The sequence below is a fragment of the Gastrolobium bilobum genome, unplaced genomic scaffold (genome assembly GCF_033153095.1).
Source record: "Gastrolobium bilobum isolate Gb01-03AN ecotype WA unplaced genomic scaffold, APGP_CSIRO_Gbil_v1 utg3001, whole genome shotgun sequence".
Taxonomy (NCBI): domain Eukaryota; kingdom Viridiplantae; phylum Streptophyta; class Magnoliopsida; order Fabales; family Fabaceae; genus Gastrolobium; species Gastrolobium bilobum.
Genome location: NW_026898188.1, coordinates 351,865 through 373,950, shown reverse-complemented (window position 1 = coordinate 373,950; position 22,086 = coordinate 351,865). Strand labels below are relative to the sequence as shown.

The 22,086-nt window shown below is 33.3% G+C and overlaps 3 protein-coding genes and 1 non-coding gene across 7 annotated transcripts; 1 reads left to right on the top strand and 3 right to left on the bottom strand.

Moving 5' to 3' along the window:
- The first annotated feature begins 1,695 nt into the window (after positions 1-1,695).
- LOC133313664 (ATP-dependent RNA helicase DEAH13) lies at positions 1,696-9,451 on the top strand. Its single transcript, XM_061515059.1, has 12 exons — positions 1,696-1,918; positions 2,066-2,138; positions 2,222-2,296; positions 2,386-2,435; positions 2,551-2,611; positions 2,700-3,080; positions 3,473-3,718; positions 3,816-4,046; positions 5,179-5,295; positions 5,426-6,643; positions 7,058-8,597; positions 8,911-9,451. The coding sequence occupies exons 1-11, from the start codon at positions 1,869-1,871 to the stop codon at positions 8,579-8,581; spliced, it is 4,026 nt and encodes a 1,341-aa protein (XP_061371043.1). The 5' UTR covers positions 1,696-1,868; the 3' UTR covers positions 8,582-8,597; positions 8,911-9,451.
- A 303-nt stretch (positions 9,452-9,754) lies between these two features.
- TRNAK-CUU (transfer RNA lysine (anticodon CUU)) lies at positions 9,755-9,827 on the bottom strand. Its single transcript has one exon. It is a non-coding gene; the product is annotated as a tRNA-Lys (tRNA).
- Positions 9,828-10,678: 851 nt separating this feature from the next.
- LOC133313674 (glutathione S-transferase 2-like) lies at positions 10,679-14,793 on the bottom strand. Of its 3 annotated transcripts, none has more exons than XM_061515071.1 (10): positions 14,604-14,793; positions 14,397-14,508; positions 13,953-14,009; positions 13,762-13,847; positions 13,394-13,465; positions 13,015-13,068; positions 12,864-12,936; positions 12,693-12,754; positions 12,040-12,099; positions 10,679-10,882 (listed from the first exon to the last, which is right to left on the bottom strand). In XM_061515071.1, the coding sequence occupies exons 1-10, from the start codon at positions 14,685-14,687 to the stop codon at positions 10,775-10,777; spliced, it is 768 nt and encodes a 255-aa protein (XP_061371055.1). In that variant the 5' UTR covers positions 14,688-14,793; the 3' UTR covers positions 10,679-10,774. The 3 variants fall into 3 exon arrangements, with proteins under 3 accessions (XP_061371055.1, XP_061371057.1, XP_061371056.1); XM_061515072.1 differs by lacking the exon at positions 10,679-10,882 and adding an exon at positions 10,948-11,042; XM_061515073.1 differs by lacking the exon at positions 13,762-13,847 and having other exon boundaries at positions 13,930-14,009.
- A 961-nt stretch (positions 14,794-15,754) lies between these two features.
- LOC133313668 (ATP-dependent DNA helicase 2 subunit KU80) lies at positions 15,755-21,009 on the bottom strand. 2 transcript variants are annotated; one of them, XM_061515065.1, is made up of 12 exons: positions 20,956-21,009; positions 20,715-20,807; positions 20,532-20,583; positions 20,005-20,136; positions 19,009-19,412; positions 18,095-18,381; positions 17,789-17,984; positions 17,478-17,684; positions 16,898-17,065; positions 16,510-16,824; positions 16,217-16,347; positions 15,755-16,119 (listed from the first exon to the last, which is right to left on the bottom strand). In XM_061515065.1, exons 1-12 carry the CDS (start codon positions 20,968-20,970, stop codon positions 16,059-16,061), a joined length of 2,061 nt encoding a protein of 686 aa, XP_061371049.1. In that variant the 5' UTR covers positions 20,971-21,009; the 3' UTR covers positions 15,755-16,058. The 2 variants fall into 2 exon arrangements, with proteins under 2 accessions (XP_061371049.1, XP_061371048.1); XM_061515064.1 differs by having other exon boundaries at positions 15,756-16,119; positions 16,510-16,827.
- Between the last annotated feature and the right edge of the window lie 1,077 nt (positions 21,010-22,086).

Below are 22,086 nucleotides of genomic sequence, written 5' to 3'. Positions count from 1 at the left end.
TTTTATTTTGAAAGTTAAAAATCAAAACAGAAAATAAAAATAACACAAATTGTTCTCTAAATTTAATTCTAAAAAAAATTTAGAGTTTTTAAATTTTTTTTACAAAACAAACCTTATTAATCGATTTTTTTTTTATTTTAAAAACCAAAAAGTTATTTTTAAAAACAATAACCAAACTGGCCCTTAATATCTCTAGTGTATTTTTACTATACTGATTTTCTTTTACCTAGTTCTAGTTAATACCGTGTAATTATTGGTGTATAGTTAGTATTGTAGTACTGGGTACACTGTATACCTTTCCTTGGTGCTTGTTTGTTGCAAAGTCATTATTTCCTCTTTATAGAGCTTTGTACGATTCATTAATAACAAAATCGGTGACACTTTTTCGGTGCCCTCTCTCTCTCTCGGAAATATTTTTTATGGTCGGGATCGCTCAATAACTTGGTGTTCCTTTTTATACCACCAATTTATTTTTCTCTTTTTTATATTTACCCTCTCAATTGACATTAAGGAAATATTTGATAAAAGAGATATTTTTTTATCAGAAAAAAAAGATTACAGAAAATATGGTGGATTTTTTTTTTCGGGTAAATTACAAAAAAGTATTTGGCATGCCAAAATCTTTCCGAGAAAGTTGAATTAATTTTATTGATAGTATATTTGATTAATTGTAAAATATTGATAGGAATCTGAACCAAAATGATAAAATTATTCATTTTTACACATTTGCTGATATATTGTATAAGGATATTTTGTATTTCAAAATGTAAAAATGTGTTTCTCAATTAGTGGGAAAAAATTAACTTCACAGGTGGAATGAGATTTTTTTTTTTTTCCATACATAGTTAAAAATAGAAATGATGAAAAAAAACTATCCTGAAATAATTTTACTATTACTTATATCAAACATGATAAAAAAAAAATTCTCCACCTCACTTTCCCAAAATATTGATATCAAACATCCCCAAAAAATAATGGTCCCAAAACATAATAAATGCTCTCCTCTCTCTCTGTCAGATTTTACTTCTTTTTCTTTCATGTTCTCACTGAAACCTAATACATTTAAAATGACACTGTACTAAAATTTAAGTTAAAGCGAAGTGTCATCGCAACACTGAACTAAAATTTCAGGTAATGAGAAGTGTCATCGCAATCCCTTAAATTTTTTGTTTTTTTTTAAAAAGTAAAATAAAAAATCAATAAAAAATTTAAAAATTTATTTTACAATTTTTGAATAGTATGAAATATTTTTAATTTGCCATTGTAGATTTTCTTTTTCTTTTTTTTTTTCGTTGTAGATGTTTCAAATCTGCAGATGGATGGATGTATTGTTGGTCACGCGCCGAATAAGCCCATATTATATTTATCATTGTTAGCCTCATCATGTTCTGTTCTATGTAATTTAAAGTTTAAGAAAAATATCTCTCATTTTAAATTACACAACGTCGTTTTAGTAAGTTTTTACATTTTCTCTTTTTTTTTTTTATTTTATAAATTAAAAAATGATAAAGTACACCAAAACGACGTAGTTTCGTTAAAAATGATACAAAGTTATGTCATCTAAAATGACAAACACTGAACCCATTTAATTTAGCTTTATTCTTTTTTTCCTTTTTTTCTTTAAATGTTGCGAGTCAAAACGTCGTCGCACTAGGGCTTTTTCCTGGTTCCTGGCCCCAATAGACTCAAGCTTGAAGATAAGCACCGCTCTTTCGTTTATGTTTGTGAAAGCTATTCTTTGATGGTTGTGGCGTTGGAGAACGCTTCCGCAGCAGCCACCGCTCTTTCGTTCACTATTCTTCTTCTCTCTCTGTCTGTGTGTTAGGGTTTGTGTGGCGTACTTATTGTGTAGGGTTGCGCACAGCAAAATGGAAACCTGGGAAAGTTTTGGAGGCCATATTGAGTTCAATTCTCAAAGGTAAATAAATCACCCCCTTTTGTGGAAACTGCAAAAAGAAAAGAAAAGAAAAGAAAAAATTAATATTTTCTTTTATAATTTTTAATGTATAAAAATCATGTTTAGTTAAGCTTATGACTGAACCTTATATTTTGTCTTTTGGGGTAGTTTGGGAGATGGTGACAGTAATGCATTAATTTTGCCGGCTAAGAGGATGAAGAAAAGGAAAGGGATGAAAAAGGTAAGGATAGTTGAACATGGTTATAAATTCATTGAATTTGGCTGTTTTACACATTTTGTGTGATCGAAATTCTCTTGTATTAGGAACATGGAAAAGTCCAATCAAATAAGAAACAGAAGTTGAGTAAACCTCAGAAAAGGAAGCTGAAGAAGTTGGAGGTTTGTGGGGTGTACAAAAAGGGAGTGCCTTTCATTGTGTTCTCTTCTATTTTGGGTCTCAGTTTGTATGGTTCCCTTCATTTATGCAGGATGATAAGGAGAAACAACTTCTGCTTGCAAAAGCCCTTAAGACATTAAAGTATGCCAATGAATTATTATTATGTTATAGTTTCTCCTTTAATGCAGTTTTCTGTGGGAAGCACCTAGTTGTTGATCAAAATTTGGAACAATTTTTTTTTTTTTTTTGGTTTCAGTGAAAACGTGCTTCCAGAGTATGCGTATCCACTTTTGCAGTCTTCATGCAATATCAATCGGGTTTGTATTGTCAGAAAGAGTGATATAGCTTTGTGAAAAATTATAAGTGATGAGACTGTTTGTTTATTGATGCTATTGTATATTGTAGGATGAGACTATGAAGGAAAAGCGTAGGAGGGCTGTACATTTATTAAAAGAAGGGTTGGAGGTTCCACATGATGATGAGCTGTCTAAGAAACAGGATTTTTCATGTAGAATTGAACCTGAGACAGAAGAGATTCATTTGGTGCAGGCTCAGGAAGTTGGTGCAGATATCATTCAACCAATTAGAACAGAAAGAAAAGTCTTAAATACAACATCTGTTCCTTTGGAGTCCTCTCAAGAACAAGTTCATGGAAATGAAGCTGTAAATTATAAATCTGTTGCTAAGCCTCTAGCTGGCATTTCCATTGACAAGCGACCTGATGAAATCAGAAGTTCTTCTCCCAGGTCTTGCTCTAATGATGAGGTAAAAAGCACCAAGTCAAAGGTATAGTCCCTGCTCAGATTGTGCTCAGATTGTTGGTGGGTGCGTGTAACCAAGAGACAATATATAATTCAACTGTGTCATTTAGATCATTTGATTTGTAGCCATATTTATAAAATTTATGAAGTAGTAAGCCTTAGTTCTTATACTTGTTTGCCTTCTTTTTGTGTATGTATTTTTTAGTACCCTTGTTTTCATCCTTTCATGTATTTGTTAATTTTGGAAGAAATCATATATATATATATATATATATATATATATATATATATATATATAATGGTAGTTAATTAATATGTCATATTTGTTATTAATTGTTGCCCTGATTTCTGATATCTCCTTTTTTGCGTATCTCGTAAATTAATTTAAGCTTTTTGGCACTTTATAACATGGGACAGGATAGGACAGAAGAGAATACAAATACCAGTTTCAATGAATTGAGAAACCTTCCAGAACTTTCTGCACATAGGCCTTCGACTGTTCCTACTGTTGTGCATGTATACAGACCAACGGAGGTTGAAGACAAAAGAAAGGATCTGCCCATTGTCATGATGGAGCAAGAGATAATGGAAGCTATAAATGATCATTCTAATGTTATCATATGTGGAGAAACTGGATGTGGTAAAACAACTCAAGTTCCTCAGGTGAGTATGTCTGATGCTTGATTATGATGATATCATCCATCATTCAAAGTAGCTTATACTTTGATTATTTTCTTTTTTAATTTTGGAAATGTATCAGTTTCTTTATGAAGCTGGCTATGGTTCAAGTAAGTCTCGTATTCACAATGGTATTATTGGTGTTACTCAACCACGTCGGGTGGCTGTTCTTGCCACAGCAAAGCGTGTGGCATATGAGCTTGGTCTTCATCTAGGGAAGGAGGTTGGCTTTCAAGTTAGATATGACAAGAGGATTGGAGAAAGTTGTTCTATCAAGTTTATGACCGATGGAATTTTGCTCCGGGAAGTTCAGGTTGTTAAATTATGCCTCACTATTTTTTGCATTTGTTCATTTTGAGAAGTTCTTCTATCGTGTTTGTATCTGAGTAACAAATGATAAATTTGCAGAAAAATTTGTTCAATTTGTGGGAAAACATGCCAATAATAAGTTCAGAGTTAGAAAAAATAAATAAATTATATTGACGATCCTGGCATCTTAAAACTCACAGTAAATTACTTTCTCACGGTAAATTACTTTCCCTCCTGTGAGAGATGCTCAAAGTACACTGTCCTCCCCTCTGTTTTGAAAAATCACACTCTCCTCGCCTGAGAAATGAAAATATAATATATTACACTTTTGTCTATTTTTAATGTAAGTGAATCTCTTAGCAGTGATGAACAATAATGAATGAATCGGGACATTTTTTCATTCTTTGTGACTTACTGTCAACAAAAGCTAATTTTAAACACCTTATTATTGCCATTGGGACTTTAGAAGGTAAAATGAAGTTTTGAACACTAATACTATCAACTTTGGGACTTCACCCGCATCTTTATTTCATCTTCTAAAGTCTCAGTCAATATTAGGGGTCCAAAACTAGCCACTGATGATGCTTCATAGGGAGAGAAAAACATCCAATGAGAGGCTTGTTCACATTAAAATGGACTGAAGCGTAGCACATATTAATCTCTCAGGGAAGAGGATTGGAATTTAAGAATCTCTCAAGGCAGGAGAGTGTAATTTACCTTAATACATGATAGAATCTTTGAAATTATTATTCATTGTGGAACATCTTAATCCATCATTCCTGGCAATCACTTACTTGGGAACATTTATTTTTTTGTGAAATACTCAAGAGTATTATTATCTGTGTGAATGTAGCACATTTTAGGATGATGTATATTTCATATCACTCCAGATTGGACACTGAAACTTGATTGATTTTCATTTGTTCATACCATGTTTATTATTATTAGTAGTTGCAAGTATCATTGCTATCACTGAAGCTGTGTTGCTATTGTTTATTATTTTTTTATGATGATTCCACGTTATACTGGGATATGATGCTCTAATGTGTTTGTGCTTACTTATATTATTTGAAAAAAAATAATAATAACAGAACCATATGTACTTATTTCATTTAACTGAATACATTCTGTTGCAGAATGATATTTTATTAAGGCGTTACTCTGTCATAATTCTTGATGAGGCTCATGAGAGGAGCTTGAACACAGACATTCTGATCGGGATGCTCTCACGTGTAATTAAAACTCGCCAAAAGGTGAATATGAGAGTAATTTATTTTATAAATGTTTACATAAGAAATTTAATTTTCTATTAGATCTTTTAACATATTAATTGTGCCACTGACATCCTATTCTGGATGCTCTTTTATCTTTCTATTATGACAGATTTATGATGAACAGCAGAAGATGATACTTTCAGGGGAAAATATCAGTTCTGAAAAAATGGTTTTTCCATTAAAACTTGTGCTGATGAGTGCCACCTTGCGAGTACAAGACTTTACTTCTGGAAGGTTATTCCATACTCCTCCACCCGCGATAGAAGTTCCTACGAGGCAATTTCCAGTTACAGTGTACTTTTCAAAGAAAACTGAGAAAACAGATTATATTGGAGAAGCATATAAGAAGGTTTTGGCAATTCACAAGAAGTTGCCACCTGGGGGCATACTTGTCTTTGTAACCGGGCAAAGGGAAGTAGAGGACTTGTGCCGGAAGTTACGCAAAGCATCAAAGGAGTTCATCATGAAAAAAGTTAAAGGGTCTGTGGAAAGTGATGGCTCTGTGGTCCAGGAAACAAATTCTGTTGAGGGAATACACATTAATGAGATCAATGAAGCATTTGAGACTCATGGAAGTTCAGCCATCCAGCAAACTGATAGGTTTAGTGGTTATGATGAAGATGAGGGTGATGTAGACGGGAATGAATCTGATTTTTCATATAATTCAGAAACAGAGAGTGAACTGGAGTTCGATGATGATGATAGTCTTGAGCATTCAGAGAATAAGAGTAATATTGTGGATGTCTTAGGACAGGAAGGAAGTCTTGCTTCACTGAAGGCTGCTTTTGAAAACTTATCTGGGCAAGCTCCATTAAGTTCCTCAAATGGGGAGCAGACATTATCTGTGGATAAAGAAGGTAGTTTAGACCAATCAAAAATTTCAAGGGAGAAAAGATCTAGAGAAAATTGCAGTCTTTCTCCAGGCGCACTTTTTGTTCTACCTCTTTATGCCATGCTGCCTGCAGCAGCTCAACTTCGTGTATTTGAAGGAGTCAATGAGGGAGAACGGCTCATTGTCGTTGCCACAAATGTTGCTGAAACATCTTTAACAATCCCAGGTATAAAGTATGTGGTTGATACTGGAAGGGAAAAGGTGAAGAATTATGACTCCTCTAATGGTATGGAGACATATGAAGTACAATGGATAAGTAAGGCATCTGCTGCTCAACGTGCAGGCAGAGCTGGAAGAACTGGACCTGGACACTGTTACCGTCTCTATTCTTCTGCAGCCTTTAATAATGAATTTCCTGAGTACTCTCCTGCTGAAGTTGAGAAAGTACCTGTTCATGGTGTTGTCCTCCTCTTGAAGTCCATGCATATTAAGAAGGTAGGTTTAATATTTTTCCTTTTTCCTCTCTGAGTTTTCATTCCTGTCTGCTTGTTGATATTGGGTGCTATCATTAGCAGCAGGGAAGGAAGTAGTTAATTTTGTACTTCTCCATTCTGATAGCTTGGCTATTTATCGTGGGCTGAGTGAAGGAATGGGATCCTTTTCAAGCCAAAAGGTCTTCCACTACATATGTCATTAACAAGATTGTATTCATTTAGACTGTTACTATTTTATTCGAAGGCATTATATGCTACTTATAATCTCAAGTTTGGTCCTGAGTTGTCAATTTTGTTCTACATCGCATACTTTGTTGAGCTTTTCAGTTGTCTAGTAATGTGATTTACTCAATTCCTGGTCAAACTGGATTTTTTAAAGATATTTCTGTACTTATTATTGTTGCTTCTCATTCAGGTTGCGAACTTCCCATTTCCTACTTCTCTTAAAGCTGCTTCCCTGCTTGAAGCTGAGAATTGCTTAAAAGCTCTTGAAGCACTTGATAGCAAGGACGAACTTACACTTTTGGGAAAATCCATGGCGCTTTATCCCTTGAGTCCTCGTCATTCTAGAATGCTCCTCACTGTTATTAAAAATACAAGGCACAAGCATAAATGTAATCCAAGTCTGCTTTTGGCATATGCGGTTGCTGCTGCGGCAGCATTGAGCTTGTCAAATCCTTTTGTAATGCAATATGAAGGAAATGATAGTAGCAGGGATTCAGAGATGTCTGAGAAATCTAGCATGGTAGACAATGACAAGGACATTGATAAAAAGGAAAAGTTGAGGAGAAAGAAACTAAAAGAAACTGCTAAAGTTGCACGTGAAAAATTTCGAGTTGTCACTAGTGATGCCCTAACCATAGCTTATGCTTTGCAGTGTTTTGAACAATCACAAAAGTCAGTAGAATTCTGTGATGACAATGCCTTGCATTTCAAAACCATGGATGAAATGTCCAAACTTAGACAACAGCTACTTAAACTTGTCTTTTTTCAGAGTGATAAAGGTGGTTTTGAAGAAGAGTATTCATGGATTCATGGAACTCTTGAGGATGTAGAACGTGCTTGGGGGGCTCCCTCTGAAAAATATCCTCTTTCACTGGTTGAGGAAAGGCTCATCTGTCAAGCAGTATGTGCTGGCTGGGCAGATAGGGTTGCGAAACGTATTCTATCTTCTTCTAGGGCCTCCGATGGAGAGAAAAGTTCTCATATTGTTAGGTATCAATCATGCATGGTTGAAGAAAGTATTTTCCTTCATCGTTGGTCATCAGTTTCCATTGTAGGCCCTGAGTTTTTGGTTTACAATGAACTATTAGAGACAAAAAGACCAAACAAACAAGGGATAACAAGTGCGAAGAGAGCATACATGCATGGAGTAACAAGTGTGGAGCCAGCTTGGCTAGTTGAGCATGCCAAATCTTCATGCATCTTCTCTCCACCCCTGATGGATCCTAGACCTTTCTATGATTCCCAGACTGACCAAGTAAAATGTTGGGTCATCCCAACCTTTGGGCGTTTCTGTTGGGAGCTTCCAAAGCATTCATTGCCCATCAGCGATGATGATCACCGAGTGCAAGTGTTTGCCTATGCTTTGCTTGAAGGCCAGGTGTGTCCATGTTTAAAAGTTTATCGAAAATACATGTCAGCCCCTCCTGAAAGTATTATGAAGAGAGAAGCATTTGGTCAAAAAAGGGTGGGAAATCTTTTAAGCAAGTTAAAGAGCAAGCTGATTGATAGCTCTGCTATGTTAAGAATGGTGTGGAAGGAGAATCCAAGGGAATTATTTTCAGAAATTTTGGATTGGTTTCAGCAGAGTTTTCACAAGCACTTTGAAGAGTTGTGGTTACAAATGCATAGGGAAGTGCTTCTGGAGACACAAGAACACCCTCTAAGTAAAAGTTTTAAAAAGAAGTTGAAAGGAAAATCTAAATCGCTACGATGATTGTTCAACAGTAAAGGTAAAACTGCATATCCAATTCTACTTTATTTGATTATTTGTGAAATCTAAGTTACTAACGTATTTTCAGTATTGACCCAAATTTTATGTCAAATCTTTTCCACGTAGTTTTGGTTTGGTAAGCATAGTTTTTTAGAAAACTAAAAATAAATAAATTTTACAAAGAATGTCTCTATTTTTTGGCTGTTTGAATATGGGTTGGGTTAGTATGAATGATTGAGTTGTGGGTTTAATATGGTGCCTAGGTTGCATCTTGTTCTAACCAGCTTAACATTTTTATTTTGTTGTCATGAATATAATGTTATCCTTTGCAGGAAAGGAACGAATCCCAGTTTTAGCCACAGCCAGTGATGACAAGAAAGTTGTGGGCATCTCCATCACTGTATTCATCCTGAACTACTACATCTACCTCAGTACACTAATCTGTAACTTTAGCATGATCAATCACCTAGCTGTGACAACTAATTTATTTGCAAGGGAGATGCTGCATGGAGTTACTCATCTTTGGTTTCTTCGCCCTCTTTGGTGTACACAATTTGCAACTTGATGGAAGCTGCATGGTATATCATGGAAAGTAAAATGAGAAAATAGGATGAGTTGAAATTGATACAAGTCGAGTTTGTTGCTTCTTAGATTTATATGTCACTGAATTTAGTGGCTAAGAATTTTGTAGTGATTAGATAATAAGGAGTTGGTTTTGGCTGCTAGTGAGCCAAATGTGAATAATTTGGTGGAGAGAGGAGTAAAAGCAACTTTGGAAAAAGACATTGGTCATATTGCTTAATTACACACCATTAACCTTTTTTGTTACGGTCCAAGGTCCTATTTAACCTTGCTGATTTTTGCACCATGTTTCAGAACATAGAAGCTGTTGTTTACATCAGCATATTGGAAATCTTTGATTAATGCCCCTCGTTTGTAGCTCTCTAATGCAATTTGATCAGAACGAGAATGCCATTGAAATTCACTGCACCTATAAAATGTTTCAGGCTTTGGACCAACCAGAACTGTCATTCGACAGCATAAAAAACACTTGAAGTTGTGTAGCAATTTATTAATCACAAACAATACCGAGATATCATACAAAGCACTCTATACAAAAGCAATATGTAGCAATTAATGAATCACAAACAATACCGAGATATCATACAAAAATTTCGCCCACCGTGGGGCTCGAACCCACGACCACAAGGTTAAGAGCCTTGCGCTCTACCAACTGAGCTAGACGGGCCTCGTTGCTATATTTAGCTTTGAAAATGTTTTGTTAGTTTGCTACTAGTTATTTATGGTGGCTTAATTGCATATTTTTGCGGTACTAATTTCGTAGCATGAATTTTTCTGCACTAAATCATACATGATAGGTTTATACATTAAGTATAATATATAATTTTATAAATATTTTTTGAAAAATTTACTAATTCTTTAATATCTTCTATATAAAGAAAAATGATAAGAATTTTTTTTTAATATTGACATAGCATATAGATTTTAAAGTGAATGGCAACAACTACATTAATATTAGGTTAAATTATTGTATAAGCTCCTATAGTTTTAGTAAGTTATTAAATAAATTTTTAGATCAATTATAAAAATATATTTGACAGAAAACGTAAATAAATTCATATACTTTGAGTTTTCAAATGGATTCTTATAATTTAACAAAAAATAACTGGTGACAAGTAAACACTTAATTAAAAAAATTGAAGGTATAAAGACTCCCTTAACATCCTTTAAACTATTTTTTTTTTGGTAAGAAAATTATTTAAAATTTTAATAAAACTATAAAGACTTACAAAATAATTTATTAATATTAAAAATATATTTTTAGTACCAAATTGGTCAACAAAGGTATTACAACTTAGAAGATATTTAAACTATTTGGACAACTTTTAAATCCATTGGTTTTACGATGAAGAAAAAAATACATAATAGTTTAATATAATTACTGACATCGATTTAATCTAATTCAAGCACTGTTGGACTATAATAGGGGTGCCTCTCCCAATATTGTTTTTTGTCATTCCTAGGACTAAAATTCGAGACCTCTGGTTAAGGAGAATAAGCTTACCACTTGAACCGATAATTATTGGTTGTGACAAGTATTTAATTTGCATGGTATTCTCCATATCCAAAATAAAATATACTATAATAAAATAAAAATTGCAGACACTGAGGCAATTAAGAATTGTGAATGTAGGCATCAGGTTGTCTTTGGGGTGATGAAGCCTGGAACTCTGGCAAAGCCTTGTATGTTTCATACAACCTACTCAGGATAGGGAATTTGGACTGCAAAAACCAAAAACTTGAAAATGTTCATCATATATACCAAGAGGCTTATAATCTCTTCTTCTCTCGGCCAGAAGCTTTTATAAACAGTTGTTTGTTAAGGAATTAGAGTTTTAATATAGATAAAGCCACCTTTGACAGCACCAGCAATTTTATGTTTCTGTACAATAGAACATCATGCTAAAACATTTCAGAATGTTAGAACTGCAATTTGTTAAAGCTCTTTCTAGTGAATGTTAACATGATTTTCATGGATGCTAACTGCATTCTCCAATCTGTTATGCAATTATTTGACCAATTGAAACAAACAATAGTTCCGAAAACCATCTCTCTCTTAAAAAAAGAAGTATCACATCTTTTGGACCATCTAATGTTTAATTATAATATAAAGGCATTTTAACACCTTTAATTAAATCATTGGGTCCTAATACAAGCTATGAAACACTGACACTTCAAAATCCCTGACGTGTCGTGTCCGACACTTCCCGACACTCACCGACACTTCCCAACACTCACCGACACTTCCCAACACTCCAATACTCGTTACAAAGACTCAAAAAAAGTTCAAATGTTACGTTGCGTTGCATTTTGAGTTCCAACTATTAGATTCATTGGATTACGATTACTATTTTATTGAGTTTAAATCAAATATTTGGTATATCTTATGTTTCTTTGCAAAATTGATAGGTATTATAAGTTTAGCTTTATTTTTTTGTTAAATTATTGAATATTAAATATAATATACACTACATAAATTAAAAATATTATATAATATCAAAACGTGTCCTAACGTGTCGAAATTTAATATTTTTTAGAATTAACGTGTCAAAGTGTCGTGTCGTATCCCGTGTCCCGTGTTGGTGTCGGTGCAACATAGAATACAAGTATGCTTAATTTGATAAAACTGATACTTCACTCTTTGATTTAATATCTAGTAACCATCCAGTGCTTGTTCTAAAACCTCCATTGAAAGAAGGATCACCAAATGACACAGCCATTCCATCATACTTTTATTTTTATTTTATTTTTATATATATATAAAAAAAAAGACAAGACAATAATTTTATCTCCACTCTCAACCGTTCATGCTTATGCCCCAAGAGTGATATAAAGAAACAAAAGAAATATATCAAGAAATCATAAGAACTATACTTTACCATATCAATATCAAACCTCTGAAGTGCCTGCGTAATCTGTGGGGCCAAAAATACATCAGCCTGCAGATTACAATATTTACTTTTGTTAAATATGCCTTTTCAAGTTGGAAGTTTAAGGGTTTAACTTCAAAATATCATAAACTTTCACTGTTTCCTGCTAGATCGTTAAATTAATTCATTAGAGAATATTAAATATTTTAAATAACAAAGATGGGCATGAAAGCTAAGATATGGCAGATAAACCTTTAAAGGTTATGAATGTGCAATAAGGACCCTTGGTTGCAGAGAAAATTAAAATTCAATACCAAAGGAGCAAGAATCTCAGAGTAGAGAGAATCATACAATACTTAAAACTCATTTTGGCAGCCATTGAAATTTTGTAATCCGTGATGGACAAACCCAGCATGTTAATTAAGGGGTATAATTGGAAGGGGGGAAATAAGTTTATGCAAGATTATGAGCAAAAGATAAAGAAAGGCTAATTTACAATTTCCATTTTCTGCCTTCAATAAATAGCTTAGCTACAAGACATACTTTTCAGGAATTATGTAATGACCACAATAACATAGAACAATGATTCAAAATAAGACATTCAAATCATACTGAAGCAAATCATTGTAGACAAAGAAGGCTTTAGAGCGACCAGAAGATACCATATAGATATGTTCCCCTGTGGCATATGTACCAGAAAAATCCTTCAATAACTTCTCAAGAGCTGTACATTGGCCAAGTAAAAGAGAAAGTGAGTGATACATTTGAAAAAAATATTGAAACAATTTCAAAAATCAAAGGAAATGATAGAGCTTAGAGTAAAATATGCTTACCGAAGAAACCTTTGTCTATGGTAAATTGGGCCCACAGTTCTGGTTCTGCGCCAAACATTTCCTCCATATCTTTCTGTTGAAATAAATTGTCAAAACTGAAAAATATTTGAGCACACAGCCAATCCAAGCATTTCAAATGAAAATAATATACCAGAACATTAATCATATGAAGAGGTTGTATACTGGAGTTGACAATACTTGCTACCTGTAAAATAATACAAATTTATATAATTTGAGCCTGTTAATCTATCAGTGTCAGAACATTTCCTTACAGGTTATATTTTCAAATTACAAATTGGACTGCAGAATCATTTTATAGTGAGCAAATTATTACAATCCCTGGTTCTCCTGTTCTTCTATATATCTTGCATCTATGAAAAATATTTAACTATAATAATTCACAACATGGTTTACTTTTTCCCACTGAATTCTTTCAGAAGACACCAAACCAGTAGGGCTAGCATTAAAAATGAATCTTGATTCAACACGCTCATGTTCAAATCCAAAACATCAATCATCTTAAATTTTACCTGAAGATTGAGAGCTCTGAGCTGAGGAACAACTGGCAACAGTGGCTTCTGGGTATATTTTTCCTCCAAATACTAACCAAAAAGGAAAAAGTGAAACATATAAAGTTTTCAATTTGAAGACATAACACCAAACCCTAACGAGGGACATAAATGAAACTACTGAAAAGAAACTCAAGCATCAGAATAACTAGATATTTTCCCCACTCAACTCCATGTTTTGGTTTAATATATTCTGAAATAACCAATGTCACCCAGAAATCGACCCCTAAGACTGATGTAATGTAATCAGGTGATAGAAAAATCATTAGTTTCCCGGGGGAATCAAGTTGAATACTCAATATTTTCAGTGCTTATAGCACTAGACCTACCAGAAATATTGCAAAAGAGTCTGAAACCACCACATTATCATCAACTAATACTGGAACATAATGCAGAGGACTTAATCTCTCAAACTCTGAAATTTAAGCATAAATGAAATATTTTTCAGTCAAATAAACATTACTAACAGGCATTCAGTTTGGCTCCAAAAGCACTACATTTATTAGAGCTCTGCATTCACCTGGACTGAACTGCTCTCCTTTTAAAAGGTCCACTGCTTTGTACTCATATGGGATCCCTAATCATATTAGATTTCAAAAAAGCAAAGTCAATCAAAGAAATCCAAACTACTAGTGTCCAATTGAACATCTTATGGAGTTATAACCAAATCCAAAAAAAAATGCAAAGATTTAATCAAACAGATGGAATTTCTGAATTCCCACCACAATTAATAATTAGTTATTCTTGATTAAAAAAAAAATTAAAAAAAAAAAAGCAGCAATGCTGCAATGGAGGTCATTCTGAAATGAGGGGGATTGAACTTGGGGGATCATTCTATCAGAATTTCAAAATTAAAAAAAACCCAGAAATGGAAAATGATAAAAATTTAATTTTTACAATTTAAATGAACAAGGGGAGAAAAATAAAAAATAATAATAATAATGCAAAAGGGGAGGGAAGGAACCTTTGAGACATAAAGCAAAACGGATACGCCATGAGCAGGAGCTTTGCCAGTAAGAATACAACACAAGATTGGATGGTGATGATGATGAAGCATAACTGCTAACACCACTTTTCTGCAATGCAACAATTCGTTTTTTCAAAAAATCAAAAAATCAAAACAAGATCTTTAATGGTGATGAAAGTGATAAATGAAAGAAGGATTAATCACCTGAATCTGGGTCCATGCCTTATTCAAGTGGTTAAATCTATTGATGGCTCGTCTTATATTTTTCAATGTAAACGGCATCAACATTCTACTTTCGAGAAAAATGGATATTACATTAGTGCTCTGCTCAATTCCAAGTTCCAACCCTCTTCATCTCCACAACAAAATCTAGTTTATGAAATTTTGGGGTTAGTTTAGTGTTATCAAAAAGACTTTTATTTTTCTCTCTTACTTAAGAGACTCCGTTTTTATTCTAAAGCAATTTTTAGTCATAATCACTTACTTTATTTTATTGAATTATTATATTAGCATACGAGTCATTTGTAACTAGAATAGAACCAGTTTGGCTTAACTTATTTTTAACGTGTCCTTAGAAGTTGTTTGGCCAAACATTTTTTAGCGAGAGTAGCTTTTTCTTATGAAGAAAAATAAAATAAAATCGGGAGTTGTTAGAAAGAACTTTATGGATGCTTCTTTTAGTGTTTTTTTCTTTTTCAATTATTATCTTTGACTTTCTATGACACGTTTTATATGATTTTATTTTGGGAAAAATATTTCTGTGTTTTTACTGTAAAAAAAAAAACTCTCTGTCACGTTCATATAAAAATGAATGGATATTATTGTAAAAAAAAAAGAAAAAAAAATTAATAAGACCATTCACTTTTTCGCGTGTCAAAAAAAAAAACTTCTACTACAAAAACAAAAATATTAAACCTTTTTATTTTTCTTTTTTTTTGACTTTATTCATTGCTTTCAACCTTCGACTTATTAGAGCATAATGTTATCTTTTGTTCTGGTTTGTTTTCTTTCCCTATTTTGAGCAATAAAAATGTTAAATTTAATATACTTTTATGCATAATATTTCTTATACATTTGTCACATGTACATGTTCAATTACTGCCATGAAAACAAGTGATTTTTTCCTTCAAAGTGGAGACAGTGGACATGGAATAGTCAGAGCTTCACGGTCACCTATTGCATCGACCATTTGACAAATAAATTAGAACCATTTGAAACATGTTTTGAACTGAACGAGGAAATTGTCCTTATTTCTAGTGGTTCCTAAAGGTAAACAACATGAACTTGTTCTGAAGCATGCATGAAAGCTGAGCTAAATACAAAAAAAATGACCAAAATTCAATGGTCCATCAGCACACCCTTCTCTTGGAGTGAATAACATTAGTTCATGGAAATTTGGGAATGTAACCAACTTAACATTTATCATACTACTGCATCATTTTGTCATGTTATAAACTAGACTGTGGAAGTTTCATATATTAAGCACGTGTGAAAGCAGAATTCAAGCTCCCCAAATTCTAATTCTTTGCAAATGAATTAGAATAGTTACAATGTATTCCTATATTTTGCCAAAACAGTTGTTTATACAAGATATCTAATCATTACTGGGGCATTAGAATGAAGCTCCCATATATTTCAGCACATTTTGTAAAGGGATCATCAATCAACTTTTGGTTCAGATTTAACCAAGAAATTTCTGGCTTCGTCCTCAGTAACTTCACTGTATAGTGAAACAAAATAACAAATTATGATCCACTTGAGGAAAAAAAGAAAACACTTAAATTAATTGAATCATAGGAAAGAGACAATGCAAAAACCTGTCTAAAGCTTCTGTTTTGGAGATCAAGGTGAGTCCATTCGAAGCAAGATATTCAGAGAAACTATGAAGGTTTTTCTCTTGACAGAAATTGCAAAGATGTTTAAGGAAATCGTTGAACTGTTTTGGTTCCTTCACACAAAAAGTTTAATAAGTTACTATAAATCTCAAATACAACCCAAGAAGCCTAGGCAGATAAAGGAAAGAAATTCAGAGGGATAACAGATAAATGAAAGGTTGAACAGGGAAAGTCCTAACTGTCTTTCATGTGCTGGAAGAAGGGAAATGGATTACCTGCTCAAGAATGCAACCCTTGCGAAGCGCAACTAAACACTCCAGTGCTTTAGGATAGTTATCACCTTCATGGGAGTCCTCTACCAGGTCAAATATTTTATTTTTCATATCCTTAATTGCTTTCACAACCCAGTCTGGACTATCTCTGCGTGAAATCATGGCTTCAAAATCTTGGACAGGAGTCAGGTCCCCAATGTTCTCAACTTTAATAGATGTATATCCAATGAGATTGGCAGGCTGAGCAGTAATGTTTCCTTTACCCTCTTCATCACTTGAAACAGATCTCTTTTCTCGCAATAAACGCCTTGACTTTTTCTTCTGCAAGATAGTTCCAATGTAAAACATAGTTGATGGTTGTAACGACTAGAAGAAAAGCACACATTCTTACTATGGGATTTTCCTTTAGCTCAAAAGATCTACGAAATGAGTCTATCATAGATTTGTTTTGCAAGAGCAGGTCAGTGTCAGGCTCTGTAATTTTCTTGAGTGTGTCATCAATAGGAGGCACCGCAGCATCTGGATGCTTTGATTTCAGCTCTAGATAACGATAAAAGCGCTGAAAAGATACATAAAGATATCTGTTAGCTTTATCTTAAGGTAACTTATCATTTTTTTTTTCTTTTTCTGTTTTTTTTTTTTTGGATACTTCAAATTCATCTCAATAGTAATTTCTACACGATGGGGTAAATAAGCTGATTAACTTTTAATATACAGGATCACAAGGATTAAGCATAATCTCTCCATATCTTACAACATCCATTACTAACTCTAGACAACAAGTTATCCTAAATGCAGATTCACTTCTCAAGTCACAATCATTACATCAAAAAAGAAAATAACCATGTCAAAAACGAAAATCCAAATCCTTCTGAGAGAAAAGTCAGAAGAAAAATGCAGCATGGAAATAAAAAACAAAATAAAGAAGACAGAAAATAAACTAGAAACAGACGAGTGGACAGAATATGTACCTCTAGGACTGGATTTGGTGTAAAGTCAGGTAGCAAAACTTCCTCTTTCCCATGCGGTGCGAGATCAAACGTTTTTATTAAGTTAGCTGCTGCCTCAAGCTGTTGTTCGTTTGGCTGCCACGATGCTGGGAAATTAGAGAAGGAAGGGAATTGGAACTCCCGCACATCCTCGGCAAAAGGAAGTACATTGAAGTAAAATGAATCAGGCTGTACAGCATCATCAAGAGAACCAAGAAATAAATAAATAATAGAGGTAGAAATGAAGCCTACAGATGCAAACCAATAAAAAATACAAGAAACAGAAAACCTACAATATTTTCTCTATCAGATACATTGGGTGTCAAGACCCCAATGACAACATTGGCTTGTCCCTGTCTCCAGACACAACGTAAAATTGCCACCTTATTCATTTCCTTCATAGCCCTTGCTAGTGCAGAAACTGCAAGAATGGCTTTTGTATTTCCAGGTTCAGCTATGAAAACATAGACATCTTTCATGTAATGGTGTCTTTAGAGGAGGACATTTTCAGACAGAAAGAGAAGAGAAATAACGGGTAAGGAAATCACCATTAACAATTTTGAATCAAATATGTTCTATTAAACTGTATACAATCTTACCTCAATACATTAGAAGAATCAGTAAATCCTAAAAGCTTCACACCCTTTTCTGGTTTGAACTTAACAGCCTCCCACTCTGCAGAGGATATAGGAACTATTTGAGGTCCATAACGATAACCTTTAATTCTTTGATCAGGAGGGACAACTTTATCATGATCGTCAGAACTCTTGTACTCATAATCTACTTTGACTTCACGTGTAGCAGATTTATCATTTGGAGGAGCTTTATCAGAATATTTCTTAAGAATTGGAAATTTCTCTTCCGCTGTTTTCTTGTATACCATTACCTGATTATCATTAAAGTTTTCATGAAAACAAAATTCATTTTTTTCTAAAAATGTTTTATTTAAAAAAACCAATTGGATAAATAATCATGGAGCATCTACTTGCTTAACTGAGAAAGAAAAATATAGAAACAATAAACACATAATCTTCAACTGTAAATTCTGTGCACACATCTTGATATACATAACTCAACAAATCATACTCACTACTGTAACATCAAGTTAAAAATAGAAAATTGCAGTACCAAAAAATGAAGCAGGAAATAAAAGAAACATGATGTGAAATATTAAGATGCTATTGCTGATGCAAGAGAAACCAACATTGATTATGCGCTTCCATGTTCACTTTGCCTCAAAATGTTCAATTTAATTAAAGATCCATATAGTCCATGGACAACTCAAACTTGGAGCATTTAATGATCATTTACAAGAAGAAAAAAAAAAGTATGTATGATGGCATAACAATATTAAATATCAAATAAATACAACAATGAAAATGAGAAACATGTGAAATACAGATGATTTATCAGCTATGATGGGTTCTGTCAGAAAAATAAATATAATAACACTCAAAATGACATTCGTCATGGGCCTGGGAATTAAATTTATATATCATACTGCAGATATCACCTTAATCCTCAGTTTTGGGCTGAATTCAAGATCCCCTCTAAAAACTGTAGTTGGAGTTATATTTCGGGTTCTAAGAGCACCAAACAAAGAAATTGGATTCTCCACATACAACAATCTTGTTGACGTCTCCTTTGAAAAAATATTTAACAGGCGATCATTCTCATCCATTATTCTCTTGTCTGCATCTTGACTAAGCTTTCCTCTCATAATTATACTTTCCATTCTCATACCATGGACAGTCATTTGTTTAGCAATGGTGGTAACTTGATCTTCTTTTGTTCCTTCAACAGATTCTTTTATTGGACATTGTGCATTGGTAATAAGACAAAGACGTTTTTTCCCCTTGTTAGTTTCTCCAAAAAATTTTATTAACATATCCATGCCAACAATTATAGCATCAAGAACTAACATCAAAGTCAAGGTATCCAAACAGGGTAAAAGAGAGCTGATCAGGTAAAATTCATGGCAGGAGGAAAGGACCAACTTCCTCTCGTAAAATCAAATAATTAACCTTGAAAAGTTATACTACAGATTAATCCCTTCAATTTTAATAAGACAAACAGAATGGTATTCAGGAAAATATTAACTCGGTATACCAATCATCCAAGAAAATATTGTTAGAAAAGGTGTAATTCTTGAAGAAGCAATTAAATTCAATAATGGAACCAAAGATTTTTGTTTATGTAAATAATTACTATATAGCCAATTATTATAAAGAAAAAAGGAATCAAAATGAAAGATAAATGGCATTGTGTAGTAAGCTGCAGAAATCAGAAACGCAAATCTATAAAATCGTATAGTCTAAAAAGCAAAAAAATTGCAAAAGGAGATATTTTAATGACAGATGGTCTGGTTTTTTGCCAGGAATGAATATTTTATCGTTGGTCAAAAAAGTATATAATTTTTTTTTCTGGCAAAACATAATTAAAAAAAAAAGACATGGTAATTAACAAGTAAAAAAGTACAGAATATAAAAACCAAGAACTTTGTGGATACAATCACCGTCAGTAGTTCCTTGAGGCAGCTGTTGTAAAGCCTCAACAATATCTCCATCAACAACTTTAATATTTTTCAAAACCACAACATGTTGATACCCACCCACTTCGGTAGTAAGTTCATTATCAGTGTCTGGAAAAATGTAAACATAAACATAGGTGAGGGAAGCCTTTGATCAAACTCCATCACAGGAAAATGATTGAATTAAAGAAAATGAATAGAAAAGTACAAGCAGGATTCTTCCTGCTACACATTGCAGCATGCATAGTAACAGTAACAACAGGAAATCAAAATGGAAAAACTGAAATGTAGTTGACAAAGATTCTATTCAGACAACAAAACACAACAAAGTGGAAGATAATCAAGGAAGATCCAATGATTTCTTACTCTCAGTTTCCTGACAATTTTCAGTGCAAGGAAAATTTTGTCATAACATGACAACAAATCAGTGATGAAACAATAAACACCAAGTCAACATCATGCATTGCATATTTGCATATTTGCATCATAAGGATTAAAGTAAGTACCTTTTGTTCCAAATAAGATAATTCCCACTTCATCATATTTGTTATAGATCAACTGCACATAAAAATAAAAAATAAAATCATGTTATTGAAGCTCTGAGTGAACAAAACCAAACACAAGGTTGGGATAACAACAACAAAAATTTAAACTTTGAATAGAAAAGAGGGGTGGGCAATGATTAATACCTTCTTCTGTACAAGCATGGAACAGACTTTCTCAATCTCAGGAAGAACAGAATGCATGGATGGGCCAACATCAAGCAGCAAAAGCAAAGCTTCCTTTTTTTTTGCATAATTTGATTATAGCAATAACAAAAAATATACACATTTATGCATTCAGAAGCAGTGAAATGTATAAAACCCTAAACCAAGAGGATTGAAGTTGGGGAATGCAAAAGGGTGTCGAGAAAGTATGAAAAAATCGTACCTTGTTTCGAGCCATGGATGGAAAAGCAGAGATAGGGAGCTTAAGCTTGCAGAAGAAGATGGGTTACTTATTGATCTTCCCGCTTCCAAGGGTGAGCTTAAGTACCAAAGTCAAGTCACGCAAAGGTCCCACAAATCCAGAATTTTGTGTTGTAAGAAAAAATTGATGTAACTATAAAATAAAATAATAAAAATAAAAATAAAATTGGACACAATTTACACTAGTTCAGATTCTATAAATTCTTCAATAGGATTTTTATAAAAATAAGGTGTCATTTGGGCTAGTAATTTGGACACAATTTATTTGTATTTTTAGAGTGGGATTGTCTGGGGTTGTTGAAAAATAAAAATGAAAGTTGATTTTAGAGGTTAAGTAGAAGGTAGAATGAGGTATTTTCTTTTTAAATAAAAAAAATTAATATTATAATTACACTTTTGAAGATTTTTTTAACTTGGTATGATTAAAATATGTAATTTCTAATTAGTTATACTTTTAAATTGTGCAAATTTTACGAAATGTTGATTATATTCATGAGTTTTTATATATATATAATAAAGTTATAGATATTAAACCTGACTTATATATGTTTAATTTTTAATATTTATTCTATAAATTAGCAGGAAGCCAAAGCGTTGACCTCGTAGAAAGTCCCTAGAGCGTTTCTCAATGCCATCACATAACTTAGTAGGAAGCAAGCAGGATTGCATTATATATGTTGGAATAGAGACCAAAACATATAGGAATAAGGTGGACCTATCAGCCATAGATAAGGAGGCTATTTTCCAATTACATAATTTCACATCCATCTTCTGTAAAACATGGTTGAAATGATTGGCATTGGCTCTGACATTCAAAAAGTGAATACCAAGGTATTTGCCCAAATCTGAGGTTGGAGAAAAGCCCAGCACCTAGGCAATTTCAGTTGCTCTAAAATGGTTCATATTCCTTGAGAAAAAAACCATTGATTTTTCGCTACTCACCTTCTGCCTTGATGCCTTACATAAGCATTTAAGGATCCTTTCAATGAGCACTGCTTGTTCTAAAGAAGCTCTTGCAAAAAGAAGTAAATCATCAACGAAGAAAAGGTGACTAATGGAGGGACCTCTCCTCTTAAGAACCACCGGTTTCCAT

Coding starts and splice junctions, on each gene's coding strand:
- LOC133313664 (XM_061515059.1), top strand. CDS start 1,869: ATGGAAACCTGGGAAAGTTTTGGAGGCCATATTGAGTTCAATTCTCAA. Junction 2,436..2,550: donor AAAGCCCTTAAGACATTAAA/GTATGCCAATGA, acceptor TTTTGGTTTCAG/TGAAAACGTGCTTCCAGAGT. Junction 6,644..7,057: donor AGTCCATGCATATTAAGAAG/GTAGGTTTAATA, acceptor CTTCTCATTCAG/GTTGCGAACTTCCCATTTCC.
- LOC133313674 (XM_061515071.1), bottom strand. CDS start 14,687: ATGTTGATGCCGTTTACATTGAAAAATATAAGACGAGCCATCAATAGA. Junction 14,509..14,603: donor AGGCATGGACCCAGATTCAG/GTGATTAATCCT, acceptor GTTGCATTGCAG/AAAAGTGGTGTTAGCAGTTA. Junction 10,883..12,039: donor AGAGGTTTGATATTGATATG/GTAAAGTATAGT, acceptor TGGTTTTTGCAG/TCCAAATTCCCTATCCTGAG.
- LOC133313668 (XM_061515064.1), bottom strand. Junction 19,413..20,004: donor AGGAACTACTGACGGTGATT/GTATCCACAAAG, acceptor CTTTGATGTTAG/TTCTTGATGCTATAATTGTT. Junction 16,348..16,509: donor AGGGTTGCATTCTTGAGCAG/GTAATCCATTTC, acceptor TTTTGTGTGAAG/GAACCAAAACAGTTCAACGA.